Here is a 15,757-nt window from a genome sequence, read left to right on the forward strand (position 1 = left end):
GTAGTAGAGATTTAAGAGCATCAACAACGTAAGGCCGTATTGTTCCTTGTATACTGTCTGTAAATTGCGTGTTCTGTGGTCGAGTTTCTGTTTGCTGGACGAAAACCCCAGTTTTCGGGAGTAAAAACTATGCTACCCTCGCCTGAAACCGACTAACTCAGCCGTTGTGAAAAATGCCCATAGAAATTCCTGACTTCATCCACGAGACCTCGAACTCAGGTCTTTCCCACCCGGTGTGGGGAAGATGGCGATTCTACCAACTGTGCTACTCACGAGGGCGACTGTTTAGAGTGGCCATGATCGAATTTTTATTGGAAGAAAAACTCGATTTTCATGAAATTTAACACATCTGCAAGGCTATACAAAGTTCTCTGCACTGCCTACTTGTGGAGAGAACTTCGGTTGCACATCTGCATTTGTTAATTCGGAGAAAAAAAGGCCTTTGAATCGCATCAATTTACAATGTTAGTACAAATGGATAAAATGTTTATCAAACTTGAAAACTAAGCATGCATTGCTTCTGAGAACATTCAGTTACGTGGACAATGAATGCTAAGAAAATTTTGTGTTTAATATTCACTTCATAAGAAGGAACGGTTGGATACTCACAATAATAATATAAAAGAAGCACTTAATCCTGAAATCTTTTTTTTCATTCGCTAACCGTTTACTTTCCTTGAAGTGAGCAGTTATCAAGTTAAGCCAAGCAATTATATTTCAACATCACAGTTGAACTCTTTTTCGAAAAAATAAATCTTAAATCCTAACCAAACCATCAAAATATTATAATTACCGGTTTTTGAATTATTTGACGTCACTACAAAGAGTTCTTCATTATACTGTCACATTTGACAGTTGGACAGTGTGTGTGAGTACTGTGTCCTTGTTGGAACTGAGTTCAGAGCAATGGCGCCCTTGTGGGTTCTGTTTGTGTTATGCGCGCTTCGAGTTGATGTGACGCCTGCGAATGCGTCTTCCGATCCGTCAATGATTTCGACCGATCAGACAGCGGAATCTGTACCAACTAAGGTAACATCGGAAGCTGTGAACCTCACTGCGATTGAAGAAATTCTAAAATCGGCCATGAAAGGGGTAATGAAGATGGCGCTACCTACGATTCTCAGGTTGATATCTGATGCAGATATCTCCTCCGAGTGTTTCAGTTCTCTAACGAAATTGATGTTTTCTGCTCGTCAGATGAAAAACTGGGCTTTTCAAAGTAAGTAATGATTTTTCATTTTCCAAACGTTATGGAAATTAAAACGCAGGAATACAGTTATGACTAAAAGTTTGTGGTCGATTTTCTGTTTTCCGAACGAAAAACTCGAGTTTCCGGGAGCAAAAACCACGCTACCCTTGCCTGAGATCGACTAACTCAGTTGTGAAAAAGGCCCATAAAAATTGCTCCCGTTATCGACAGGATTCGAACTTAGGTCTTTGCCACCCGGTGTGGGGAGGACGGTGATTCTACCAACTGTGTTATCCACAAGGGCCACCAATTTTTATTAATCAATTTTCTATTATGTATAAAAAATAAATAAATAAAAAGAAGTGAATTAACATTTAATGGAATTTCTTGAATATTCGAGAATTTTCAGAAATATATAGAAGATTCCTGAATACGCTGTAGATGATTCTAGAGTGTTTTGCAAACTACATATAAAGAAAGACATTCCATGAGAAGTGTTAGCAAAAAACTGAGTGTTTCATTTAAAGGAGTACAAACTACCATTCAAATATTCAAAGAGACTGTCAGTTTAAAGGGCAAACCACAATCAGGACCACCGCACGTAACAACGGAAGGCCAAGATAAAAGACCATTACAGTGACTTCTAAACGCAATAAACGATTTACTGCACCTGAAATAATCCGAGCTGAGTTCAATAGCACATTGAAACTCCCATGTCCACTGTAAAACTTCGTCTTAAACAAGCAGGATTTAATGGTCGTATAGTGGTGCGAACACCTGTTAAAACCGGACAATCGAAAAACGGTTTGGGCTAAGAGCTGTCAACGTTGGACAATTGAGGAGTGGAAAAACGTACTGTGGACGGATTAATTTTTGGATCCAAGAGTAGAGTCATGTGAGACGATCAACTGAAGAAAAAAATGGTGCCACATGGAAGCTGTTTCATGAAATGGGGTTGCTCCTGTTTTTCTGGAGGGAGTGACATTGTCAGGATCGAAAGAATTTTAAAAAAAGAAGACCATATTTTGATTTCGACTTTGTGGAATAAAGTTTATATTACAAGACCATCAGAGGCGGATTAAGGTCGATTGAGGCCCCGGGCGCAGAAGAAAATATTGGGTCCCTTCAAAAAAGAGAGAGAGACAAGGAAAATAAAAATACATGTTAACCATTTTTTTAAATAAATAAAAAATATTATGAACTATTAATGTTTTATTTCCAATAAAATTTGAATATAATATATGTATAATATAATTAATAATAGCGTAATAATAATCACAAAGTTTTGAACTAATAGTTGAACATATGTAAAAGTATAATTATAATTAATGATAGTATACGTATAATAGGAGTAACAATCAGAAATTTGAACAAAAAAATCATAGAATTTTACTTGAAATTAAAATTACAAATGTGAAAATATTTAAATAAATTTTTTTCTTGCTTTTCGTTTTGCAAACTTATTAACTATCTCATCACAATCAATAATTTTAAGTAAATCGCTCTCTATATATAGAAAAAATTCCTTTCGATTTTCTGTACATGTTCGCTCGCGATCATCTTCAAATGTTTTTTCTGTTAGTTCTTTAATTTCTGATTCGATTTCATTGAAATTATGTTTTACGTTTTCATTAATAAAAATTTCTAGACTTTTTAATAATGACGCACCTTTAACATCCCCATTTACTGATAAATAGCGCAGTACAAAAGTAAGTTGATCCATACACACAACATCGGGTGTAGAATCTAAAATAATACTATAATATTTTGCGCATTTTATTTCCTCCACAATGTGTGCCATAAGATAATCGGCAATTATTTGCAAAAGTTCATTCCATACTTTTGTAAGTGCAACTTTAAAAAATCGTCATATTCGTTCAAATACTCTAAACTAGTCAAATAATTGCCTTTTCTCGAAGATGTTGCACTCTCATTATGACCTCTAAAAGCAATGCCCAAACTTGCGAAGAATTTTATTGTGGATACAATTCCTCGCAGAATCTTCGGGTCATGGTCTAAGACCATGGTCTAAGACTAATGGTCTAATAAGACCATGGTCTAAGACTTCGGGTCATGGTCTTAGACCATGACCCGAAGATAGATCTTAGACCATACACCGATAAAAATTCTTTACATCAATGGATTTTCCACCCGGGGGGTGGGTAGGACAACGATTCTACCAACTGTGCTACCCTACATGGGCCCATAAAGTTTGTCCATCTGGAGAAAATTTATGGGGCACCTTGCAGTTCGATTGGAATAACAGTCAAGACAGTCATAAAATTAATCGCCAAAATGCCACGTTTATGTAAGGCAGTGATAAAATCTAGTGATAGAATCTAGTAGAGGATATTTTAATGAAAAATCAGTACAGTTGTTAATATTGATCAATTCAATATTTTTGCTGTAAATTTTTCCATGCTTAATAAATAATCTGAAAAACTTTGTAGTGTTGATTTTTTATATATTAAACCTTATATTGTTATAGCTATTTCAAAAAAAAATTAACGAAAGCTCTTGTCATACGCTGTGATTCCAAACTTTTGGGCGGAAGTGTATTTAGAGTCGAAAACCGAAAGGTCGATATAAATTAATTCGACCTGTCCGACCCGTTGAAATATTTTTGTTCCAGCAAAAAAAGTAGTACATGTAGCCGAGTGGTCATGCACAAGGGTACATAAAAGTACACGTGATTTGAGTGGGGTGGGGAGGGGGTTAAAGCCCGTGACTGCTAAATACGGCGCTGTTTCTTGTATTCCTTCGATCTTGTGAACTCCTTTGACAGTGTGGTTGTCTAGTAGTTTAAACAGAAAATTTATTTTATTTTTCGATTATCTAACTTCCTATGTACCGAACAAGCAGAAATTGTCTTCCTTGAAATATGCAGCGCCCGCAGTGGCCATCGTTACCATACTAGGTGGAAAATTCGAATCTCGTCAATGGCGTGAGGAATTTTTATGACTTTTTTCAGGAAGTTACTCAGGTAGCCGGTCTCAGGACGACGGCTTCCCGTTCTTTCCCCCGGAAACTGGGGTTTTTCGTCCAGCAAAACAAGTATATTGACCAGAGAATACGCGAAATTGACAGACACAAGTATTATCGCCTCATAGCCTTAGTTGCTTTATTGCTTAACAAATACATTTAAAGTGCAAAAGAGAATTCAGTCTGCTTTAGGTTTGAAAGCAACTTGTACGTTGATTTCTGCAAATTTCCTTATCTATTCTTACCTCAATAATTTAGTCACTATTAAATTATCTGCCATAACATTTTCAGGTGAGAAAGAAAAGGCGACCAGTATTATTTACCGTATTTGGTAGACGATAAGACGCACTCATTTTTAGAAGGAGAACATTTAAAAAAATTCTCCTTCTAAAATATGACTGCGTCTATGATAAACACCAGGCAGGAGTAGCCAACCTTTTTTTGCAGAATGCCACATACAAGTATCACGTTCAAAGTTGTGCCACCTACGAATATATCTGTAAGTTCGATCGCGGTAGTACACTGTGTATAAGCACTGACCTCTTAAAACCAGGCGGAAATTGTCCAGTTTCAAATCCGATGAATTTTTTTTTTCACAACGTGGCTGAGTTAGTCGGTCTCATGCGAGGGCTGCATGGTTTTTTCAGCACACAGACAAATCTACAGACATATATGGCGCAATATGGTCTGTCTCTAATGTGCCTAAAACCACAAAACACTCATAGCTATAAGTTAATGGAATCAATATTTCCCTACTATTGATCAGAACCACCAAATGTTTTTGTTAACTACGTAAAGGAATTACAATATAATGCTAAGCTTTGTAATAAAAAAAAAGAATTATAATAATTTTACATTTATAAAATAAATTTAATATGAATTAAGGAATGTTTGTTCTTACGCCTTACGTGCAACGGCAAATATGAACCGCGGGTGCCCGTCATGTAGAAATTCGGGTTATATATATATTTTTGTAATTAAAGTGCAATTTAAATTATATATTCATTTTACATTTTTTTTTTCCACATCAGTAGGTGTGCGACTAACAAGGGTTGCGCATGGAACGTGTGCCACAGGGTTGGCCGTCTGTAATAAAAAGTCTGGTCGAAAAAAAAAAAATCACTATTCGGACCACACGACGCAAGGAAATTTTAGGAATCATTTTCAGAAAAAAAAAAAGAAAAAGAAAAGAAAACGCCAATCTTATGGTCCCACAAATACGGTACATTAACATTTAGCAAAAGATAAATTAATGGTAATATAATACACTGGTGTGCAAAAATTAAGGACCAACTATTCCTAAAGGTTATAACCACTAAATGTTTACTTAAGGTACTCTTTACTGATGAGGGTGGATTCAGTCTCAGCAGCGATTCTGGACGTCAGGATAATCTGGCGAGAGGTTGGCACACGGAATCGCCCCGCAAACATCACTGAAAGAGTGGATATAGCGGTCGAGGTGTTCTCGTCTGGGGAGGCGGTACTGTAACCGGTGCACGATACTATACTGAAGTAATCCTTCCCCATGGGTCTGTTCCGAGGAGCCGTTGGCCCAGAGGTCGTGTTTATGAATGATAACGCCACACTCCATCGCACTGCAGCTGTGATATGCTTTTGAAAAGTGAGGACATTGTTCCTATGGATTGGCCTGCCCATTCCACCGATTTAAATCCCATCGAACACATATGGAATGATCTGGGAGACGCCTAGCGGCTCCCCAGATCATTACCACACCCACCAGAAAATGTTCATCAGCTGACGATGGCGCTGACAGAGGAATGGACGATGTTACTGCAAGAACTTATCAAGCAACATTGTTCTAAGTATGGATAGGCGGTGCAACGCCTGCATCGACATTAGGGGTAGCCATATCTCCTACTGAGGACCATCTCTTCCCTTTTGTTTCATCTTTGGCAGTGATGCATCTGTATCATGGCAGCTAGTGCTATGTTGCCATTTTTGAATAAAGCCCCTCTGTACCGTTTCGTTTCCGTTGTTGCGTCGGTGTTGTTTCCTTCATCGTTTCTGTACTTCACGAGGTTCCTTTGGTATGCTTTTCCCATATTCAGGCCGCTCCTATGAGAAGCTACAGGTGAAAACCTGACTGGTCCTTAAATTTTGTCCACCAGTGTATAAAGGCAGGGCAAGGATGGGCATGATCCTCCAAATTAGGTTCGTTCAAAACCGAAAGTTAACGGGAAAGAAGGAAATCCTCCACAAGATGACCTTGAAAGTCGGTCGGATCTTTAAAATTCAAAATAACACAAAGTCATATATAGACATGAGAATAAGCTGAGCGGTGCCAACAGAATTGATGACCAAATCATGATAAGTAAGTTGAAGAACAATGTTAAAAGTATGAGGAAATAGAGGAGACAAGGTACCGGAAGCCTGATTTGCAACCTGCATTCAGGTTTCCGGTATTCAGAAAAGACCACAAATTCTGACGTCAACATTTGTATTCAATATTACAAAGGCAGGACAAGGATGGTCATGGTCCTCGTAGAGAGCATAACCAAGGATTTTTCCTTTGAGATAACTAAATCGATTTTCCACCAGAAGCACTGTGCCTCATCAGCAATTAGCCGAGAGAGGTGAGCATAGATAAACTAGAGCGGTCAGCTAGATTAACCAAAAATAAAACAAGAAATATTACTGGAAGCATCAATATCAAAGACATTATTCATAAGTGATTCTGGTTCTAATCGTTTCTTTGTGCTCACAAATTCAGGGAATGACGGATCCCTGATAGATTAAAAATCCCTGAAAACCTTCTTTCTTGCTTTGCAATTTTTTCTGTAGCTGGCTCGGATTTATTTAGGTCACTCGCTAAAACATGGCTCCTTTTGGAGCAATCTCACAAGTGGCAGAATCTTGTCTGCCACTTGTGAGATCTACAACTCGTCTGCAATGTGCGGCCATAAACTAAGAGAAGGAAAGCATTTAGTAACAACCACGAGAGGACTAAATTTACGTACGGTCCAACCATCCAAGCGAGGTAAAGAAGATACAACTGTAAGGATCCTGGGGGAGATGAAACAATCCCGGCAGTATTTAAGAGACAGGCATAGAAGCAATTTTAGCCGACTCAACTCTTGAGTCAGTTTCAATGACAACACCCGAAAAAAAAAAAAAAAGGGTGCGGTCATTGATATCATTCAATGGTCTCAAGGGTGTGGTCTTAACGTCTTTCAAGAGTTCTGTTTTGCCGTCTAAGAAGACTGATGCCTTCTTAGAGGGCAAATTTGTCCACCTTTTCTGATTTGCCCTCTACGAAGATTGGTGTTTTCTTAGAGGGTAAATCAGAAAAGGCGGATAATAGACGCTTTAGAAACCGGATGCAAGTGCAGCCACATTGGGGTTCGATAATAACTTAATATATAGCTAGAACTTAATAGCTAGAACTAGGGGACATAAATTCAAGTTACGCGGGGAAATGTTTAGATTGGACTGCAGGAAGTTTTATTTTAGCCAGCGAGTTATAAATTATTGGAATAAGTTGCCTTCATGGGTGGTAGAGGCCGACAGTTTGGGGAAATTCAAAGGTCATGTGGATAGTACTTTAGGGTAGGGAAGCGCATAGGATGATAGGATTCATTTCCTTTTTATTTATTTTTTATTTTATTATTATTTTTTTTATTTATTTTTTATTTTATTATTATTTTTTTTATTTATTAATTATTATTATTTAGTTATTTATTTATTTTTTGTTTTTATCATTGTTTTGTTCGGATTTTTTTTTTTTTTTTTTGGCTGGTGCAGCATAAGCCATAGGCTTTCTTGCACCATACGGCCGTTACTAATACTAATACTAATACTAATACTAATACTAATATTCTAAGAAGCCGGCCATTAGGACAAAACTTATTGCGATCAGCCCCCCTACCTCTATACTGCTATTTGTACACCAGGAAACTGCAATCGTTACAGTTGTACAAATAATGGTAAAATCACATTTTAAATGTACGCGTTATTTACAATCGGCAAATAATACATCTACCATAATCCCTCAAACGGATAATTACTTTTTTTTGTATTTCGAAGTTTTAAAACCTAAAAGTACAGTTTAATGTTGTTCGTATGATGCCACGTAGGAATGATAATCACCAAAAGGAAAGATACTAAAATATTATGTAATTTATATCCTTATGGAGATTTGATGGTACTACTAACGAGAAACGTTGGCAAGGCAAGGCAATGCAATATTAGAAATTACCACCTTCAGATGTCTAATATCTCATTAGACTTTTTTTTTTGACATTTAACAAAAAAAAAAAAAGCCAACAGCTGCATGGTTTCCCAGTCGAAGTTTAAGGTCTACTATCCCCAAAGAAATCTCTGGTGGGAAAGGTTTCGATTTCTTTTTGATTACTTTTTTTTTAAACAGCGACAGCGACTAAAGCATGTTATGGGGACACTTGGAAAACACTATGGGTTGAAACAATCCTAAAATTTAATATCATAGTTACCACGTCTATGGTACCTATGCTTTTAAACTCTGACTGTTTCAATCCATAGTCTCTTTGGTACCAGTTTTGGAAAAACTGGTTTCGATTTCTGTAATACACCGGAGCGATTTTTGAGACTTTTCACTCGGGTATGAGTTAGCCGGTCTCAAGCGGAGGTCCGGGTTATTTATTATTTTTTCCTTTAGTGCAAACGGTCAAACCGGACTCGAACACACGTGGCTGCAGGTCATTTTCATTCCTGTGAAAACATTTTCACAGGAATGAAAATGAGCAGAACATTCATAATGAATATGGTTACCATGAACTTTCATGACTATAGAAATCCTGTGGACCACACTTGCTCTGAACAAGATTTCTTTATATTGACGAAAGTAACGAAAACCTGCATGTTTCAAAGAACCTTTTATTAGTACAATATTTAATAACGTGTCCCCAATTTTGGCCTTAACTGCACACTGGAGACCGCGAATCAATTTTTGATAATAGAAAGTTGGAATTTTTAGTCCACTCCTCCTTCAACACAGCAATCAATTTACCTACTGATTGCGATCCTGGTGACCTTTTCCAATGATTGCATGAAATAAGACAAAGTATGCTCATAGTTATGAACATCGGCAGCAGTTCAGCAAAGATCAAAAGCATGATGAACTAGTGGGTCCAGGACCACACCCAATAGTTCATCATGCTTTGGATCTTTTTTATAAATTTTTTTTTCTATTCCCTCGCGTTCTTACGCTGAGGTCGTTGGCAAAGCCAGACTGGTTGAACAGACTAGCAATGTTAATGCGTTTTCTGTCTTCTCCCGTTTGCGTGGGGAAGCAGGGGGGTTGAATATCCCCCTATCAACGAAGAAATTGGTAAAACTAGTGATAATGATGTAATCTTCAGGGTTTATAAGTTACTCCATCAATGATTACTTATGACGTTCCTGAAGATTTTGTGAAAGAAGAAATTGTCAATGAAACATATCGTCCTCGTGGTAGCACAGTTGACAGAATCGCCGTCCTCCCCACACCGGGTGGAAAAGATATGAGTTCGAGTCTCGTCGATGAAGTGAGGAATTTTTGTGGGCTTTTTTCACAACGTGGCTGAGTTGGTGTCAGACGAAGTTAGCATGGTTTTTTCCTCCAGGGAACTCAGGTTTTTCGTCCAACAAAACAAAATCGATCACAGAACATACGCAATTTACGCAGCAATATGGCCTTGGTTGCTGATGCTCCTAAAACACAACAACAATGAAATATATCATAAAAACTTTGTAGATTATGGGTCACTGGAGGAAATTAAGCAGGGGGTTATAGTTAGAGTTTTCACTAAATCTAAATCCTCATCTAGTGCACATTGGGTTGTTAGTTTTTAACCCAAATATTTATAAAAGTATTATTGAGAATGAGAGAATATATTTGACATGGAGTTCACATAAATTGCGACCGTATGCCATCTTAACAAAGTGTCATCTATGCCTAGCTTATGGACTTATAACCCAACATTGGGCAAATAATTCGCGGTGGTGTGGTCACTGTACCCTCCAAGAACTCAGGTCTTTTCCACCAGGTGTGGGGAGGACGGCGATTCTACCAACTGTGCAACTGACAAGGGCAACAGGTCCTCAGTGGTGACATTGAGACTACAGGATGGACTGAATCTATTGAAGTTATAGAAAACAAACCGTTTCCTCCAACGATACATTAAATGAATAGGGATACCATCGGGACATTAGAGCATCCAACAGGAATTATACTACCCAGAAACAATCTGATTTATTCACATTAGAAGAATTACGATTGTTCTTAAGAAAATAGCAATAAATAAATGTCCAGGAATAGACATCATAGGAAATATATTTATATTAAAATTTTTTGAAATGTTTCCATATTTTTTTGAAATTATACAACAAGTGTTTATTGGATGGAATGTTTCTCAAAGAATGGAAGATTGCTCTCTTGTAACTGATCAAGAAACCTAATAAACCGGACCAGTACCCTAAGTCATATCGCCCGATTACTTTGTTGGCATTTTAATTTTTGCATATTCGTAACTTGTAGATGGCGTCATAATTTTTTAGAAATACTCAGTATTTCCGAAATGATTTGCGAAAGAATGCCTTATCAAACAGAATTCGGTTCTTTTGTGGTATTTGTTATCGAGGTCATCCAAATTTTAATTCAGTAATGTGTGCTCTAGGAGAACCCTGACCACTAGAGAGCGCGTTCCCCGGGTGGTGGATAGGGGATCCCACTACATGCCGTGAGGTGGTCCGAATATGCTGAAAATAAGGATCTGTGGAGTAACAAGGCCCCAGGGGCTGCCATTTTGATAGCAAGTGGATTTCCCAGGGTCCCCTAGCTGGGTCTGTTCTCTTCTTGCTTTGAGACGGGTCCCTTTCTTTCCTGTCTGGTCTCTCTTGGTAACTTTTGCATGCTTCAGACTCCGACGCTATGGGTAGGAGCACATAGTCGGGGTGAAAAGAGCCCTTCTAGGATTAGAGGTCTTTCTGTGCCCTACAGAGTAGGAGATGCATCTGAAAATAAAACCCTGGTCCCTCCCCCAACCAAGTTTGGGTTTGAGCAAAGGGCTGGCGTCTCTTTGTTATGAAAAACTTACTGTTAAATATCCTAAAAAGGACCAAGGATTACAAAGCAACCTCTAATAAGTAGAGGCCTTAAAAAGTAGATAAGTAATCTGCCTGTGAAAAATCAAAGATCAGAATGTACTAAAACAATTTTTTTAAGCGATCTTGCATCCAGAAAGCTTTAGGAGTATGTATTGTAAATAACAAAAAATGAAGTTCCATTTGGTGATACTGACAGGTATCGAGGATTCAGTGGAATATTCTTTTTTACTGTTATTTCAATGTACGACTTGTTTACTCCGTTGCAGTCGATAAAATCAAAGAAAAGATGGCAGAAATTGTTTTCTTCACAAGCAGAGTACTTTTATTTCTGCTACTTTTCTCACAAATAAATTTGCTCGATTTACTAAGAAATAGGATGCTGACATTCATAGTGAAATTTATTTAACAGTTGCGTGCAGTTAATGAGCCTCTTCACAGACAAAACAGGGTTTGGAAAAAGCGCTCATCTGTGACGAGTGAGAATCTTTAGTTGACGAGGAAAAATTAGGCATTTCATTCAAATACTCATTTTTACTTACGTAATGCCGATTTTATGAGGAATTTTTATGGGTATTTTTCACAACCTGGCTAAATTAGTCGGTCTTAGAAAATGGTTTTTTAACCGAAAACGTGGGTTTTTCATCCAGAAAGCAGCAAATTGGCCACAGAACACGCGCAATATACAGAAATTATATGTGACTCAATATGGCCTAAGCTGCCGTATAAAAACCAACCAACCAACTAATGAGACCGGTTAAATTATGAAATAACAAACAACTTTGTCATTTCATAATTTAATTATCTGATTATTCTGAAATGATTTACTGAAACTCATGCATCATCATGCTTCGAAAGTGTAAAATTTACTCCCAAAGACAAAATGGCATGTGAGGAAGATGCAATTGATGGAGACCTCAGAACTTCAGATGAACCAACGAAGAAATATCGGGAACGGTATCTTTACTCAAGACGAGTTGATCAATATTGATTGTTATTATTATTATTATTATTATTATTATTATTATTATTATTATATTCATCAATATTGATCAATATAATAATAATAATAAAAAGCTGAGGAGAGCGTCCCAATTGCATGACAAAATAGCTACACACAAAGTTGTAAATAGCTACTTATCTACTGTACTTCCAAAGGTTCGAGTTAAATATAAAATAAACACCATCATTTTTGGCGTTTCCCAATGCCAAAAATCAAGAGGAAGGGGTTATATCCGGATTTATTCCTTCTGAGGACCACAGAAAAATGCAATATAAGCGGGAACACTACAGCCATTAAAAAATGGATGATATTTCTTGGGATTTACCATGAGACTAGAAGAAAAGAGCGTTAAAAATGAGATAGCGCTATAAGCGGAAGGGTTATAACCGGGGTTTATTGTAATGCAAAACTTAAAACATCATCAGTTAATATACAAAGTACAAATAACACGAAACTCAGAACATCGTTCGGCATACAAAATATAAATAATATCACAAATATAATTTTAATATCTTAAGTTTTGCTATCTTATTTTGGAGTGTATAATTATATAATCATGAGAATAAGTGAACCGACAAGGTGAAAAGAAACTTATTTCATAATTCGCCTTGAATGAATTCTAAACTGATAATTTGAAATTCGGGTCATTCCACCTGACATATCCTGCTATTTTAAATTAAACTTAAATAGAAGCACTTCAAGGTGAATAACCAATTATGATTAAAGAAAAAAAAAAAAAGTCACAAGTGTAAGACCAATTTCTAAAGCCCAATGCTGTCTCTTTTGACCTTCAGATTTCAGCTGGTGGTATTTTTTTACTCTTCTAAGGGGGAAAAAAATAAAACTTCTTGCTTTTTGAATAATCTCTATTCTGTTTAAGCTTGGTCTATACGAAAATGAAATATTTAGATCATTCAGAACAAATTACATTAAAATTTAAGGCATTAAGAACACAAATTGCGTATTTCTCTTATATATAATATTAGATCTTATCATTATCTTATTTAATAATAATAATATTATTATTATAATATCTAACGTTATAATATTATTCTATCATTCTAACGTTAGTTATTATATTATTAAAAACAACATTACGTTGTAAGAAATGGTGAGATTTTAAACATCGTGAAAGAGATTGTAATGAGTAAAATATTAAAAAAATAACCGTATTTTTGAAAATATACAATATACAAAAATAATTCTTAGTTTTAAAAGACATAGGAACACTTTTTAAAAGGAACACTTTTTAACCTAATGAAAAGAATTCCCAAAGCGTTTTCAGTACATCCATAAGCAATCAGTGTTCCTAAACATAATATACACTAATAATATTCAAATATTGTATCTCTTAATTAAAATTAAATATTATAAAATGTTTTATGTGCATTTTAATATGAAATTACTTACCTGGGAAAGAGTTAAATGTTTAACTACTGAATAGTCACAGTAAAAGTCAAAATGTCCTTGACACGCTTTCTGTGTCCTTCGAATATCATACATTTACTCGTTTGGCAAAATGTGATGAAGAAGCGATCGCAGCACCACATAATAATTCGGTTTTAATTATCTAATTAAAAATATTAATAAATAAAAATAAAAATTAATTTCGATTTTAAATTTCAAACTTAAGAGTTAAAAAGTGGATATATATATATATATATATATATAATTAAAATTAAATAGATAATTAATTAAAATTAAAGGATATATATATACAGTATATATAATTAAAATAATGTTCAATTATAAATATAATATAAAGAAATATAATTATATAATGTTATTAATAGTATAAAATCTAAATTTTCACCCTTAGAGCTTGAATATGTTCATAAGAAACATTTGTGCTGATAACTGAAATTGAGTTCGTGGATGATCGTGGATGTTTGGGTTTTGGCTAATGCCAATTTAAAGTGTAGGGGCAGGAAATCGTAGTCGTAGTAGTAGTAATAGTGACATGTGATGCAAGAAAGCAAGCGTATGAGCTTATGCAGCGTCGGCCAAAAAAAAAAAAAAAAGAAAACATTTCACACTACCATTCCCTCTAAATGTTCGTTCAGTTCCTCCTTAAATTTATTTAACCTATCAACTTCCACAACGACAGATGGAAGTTTGTTCCAGCAATTAACCACCCGCTGGCTAAAGGCAAATTTCCGCACATCTATTCTACATCTATCTTTCCTTAATTTGAATTTATGCCACTTTAGGTTCGTAATCTGAACAAGTGGAAGAATCCCTTCATAATTCAGCGTGCTCAACCCATTCAAGGCCTTATACACCTCAATCAGATCACTGCGCAGGTGCCTAGTCTCCAGCCACTGCAATTTGCAGAAATTAAGCCTCTCTTGGTAAGAGGATCCCTTTATTCCCTTCACAAATCTTGTTGCCCTTCTATTTACACGCTCAAGCAAAAATCTACATCCTTCCTAAAATGAGGCCTCCAGACCTGTACGCAGTACTCAAAGCGTGGCCTGACCATTGCCTTATACAGAGGGACAATTACCTCCTTTTCCATGCTAGCAAAATTCCTGTATATCATTGACAAAACCCCATGACCTGCCCTGGGAGCCTGTCTGCATTGCTCAGAAAACTTCATATCTGACTGCACAATTACTCCCAGGTCTTTTTCATTTTCTACCACCGTCAGTGTAGTACCACACAGTTGGTACGTTCCTCTGGGGTTACTTCTACCCATATGCAGTAATTTACATTTATCAATGTTAAACTTCAGTTTCCACTTCTCAACCCATCTTCCCAAAATTTCTAGATCCTGTTGCAGTAGCACACTGTCATTAACAACCCTGCCTACCTTTGTATCATCTGCAACTTTTACACTAAGCCTGATATACCTTTATCAATATCATTTATAAATATACAAAACAACAGTGGACCCAACGCCGAACCCTGTGGGACTCCACTAATAACATTAGTTTACGAAGAGCAGCGCCCATTGATTACCACCCTCTGTCTTCTCCCACTCAACCATCCCTTTATCCATTGTAGCATTAGTTCATTTGACAACCATTTAGGCCTAAACCTTGAACAATATTTATTAATAGGTATGAAACTTTTAGTAGCTTCCATGATTAATTCCTTGAATGCTTCGCACTTAGAATTTGCTGAGGGTAACATTATCAGTTGTTCCCACTGTACAGAATTTAAAAGCTGTGTGAGACCACTGTAGTCACCTTTACGGAAACAAAAACCCTTTCCTTTACCCCTGATAGTAATTATATCTTTAAGTAAATCCCACATCAGTACTAAGAAAGAATAGAGACCAGCGAAATAGATATCGAAAAAATTAAAAAAAAAAAAAAAAAAAAAAAACGAAAGCTGAGGAAAGAGAAAGAGTGAGAAAGAGGAAGGAGTTGTTGTTGTTGTTGTTCTGGTAGGGTTTTAGGAGCATCAGGAACTATGATCATATTGCTTCGTGTATATTGCCTATAAATTGCATGTGTTCTGACGGCGATTTTTTGTTTGCTTTACAACAAACCTGCGTT

The 15,757-nt window shown here is 36.3% G+C and overlaps 1 protein-coding gene across 1 annotated transcript in view; it reads left to right on the forward strand.

Annotated features, from left to right (window-relative positions):
- Positions 1-867: 867 nt before the first annotated feature.
- LOC150084022 (nose resistant to fluoxetine protein 6-like) overlaps positions 868-15,757 on the forward strand; it is a 46,394-nt gene continuing 31,504 nt past the window's right edge. The window contains exon 1 of the mRNA XM_090375864.1: positions 868-1,219. Coding sequence (XP_090231990.1) covers positions 907-1,219 — 313 coding nt within the window. The 5' untranslated portion in view covers positions 868-906. The remainder of the gene's footprint in view (positions 1,220-15,757) is intronic.

The sequence above is a fragment of the Mastigoproctus giganteus genome, chromosome 6 (assembly GCF_048544385.1).
Source record: "Mastigoproctus giganteus isolate SK-2022 chromosome 6, ASM4854438v1, whole genome shotgun sequence".
In the NCBI taxonomy this organism is placed as follows: Eukaryota; Metazoa; Arthropoda; class Arachnida; order Uropygi; family Thelyphonidae; genus Mastigoproctus; species Mastigoproctus giganteus.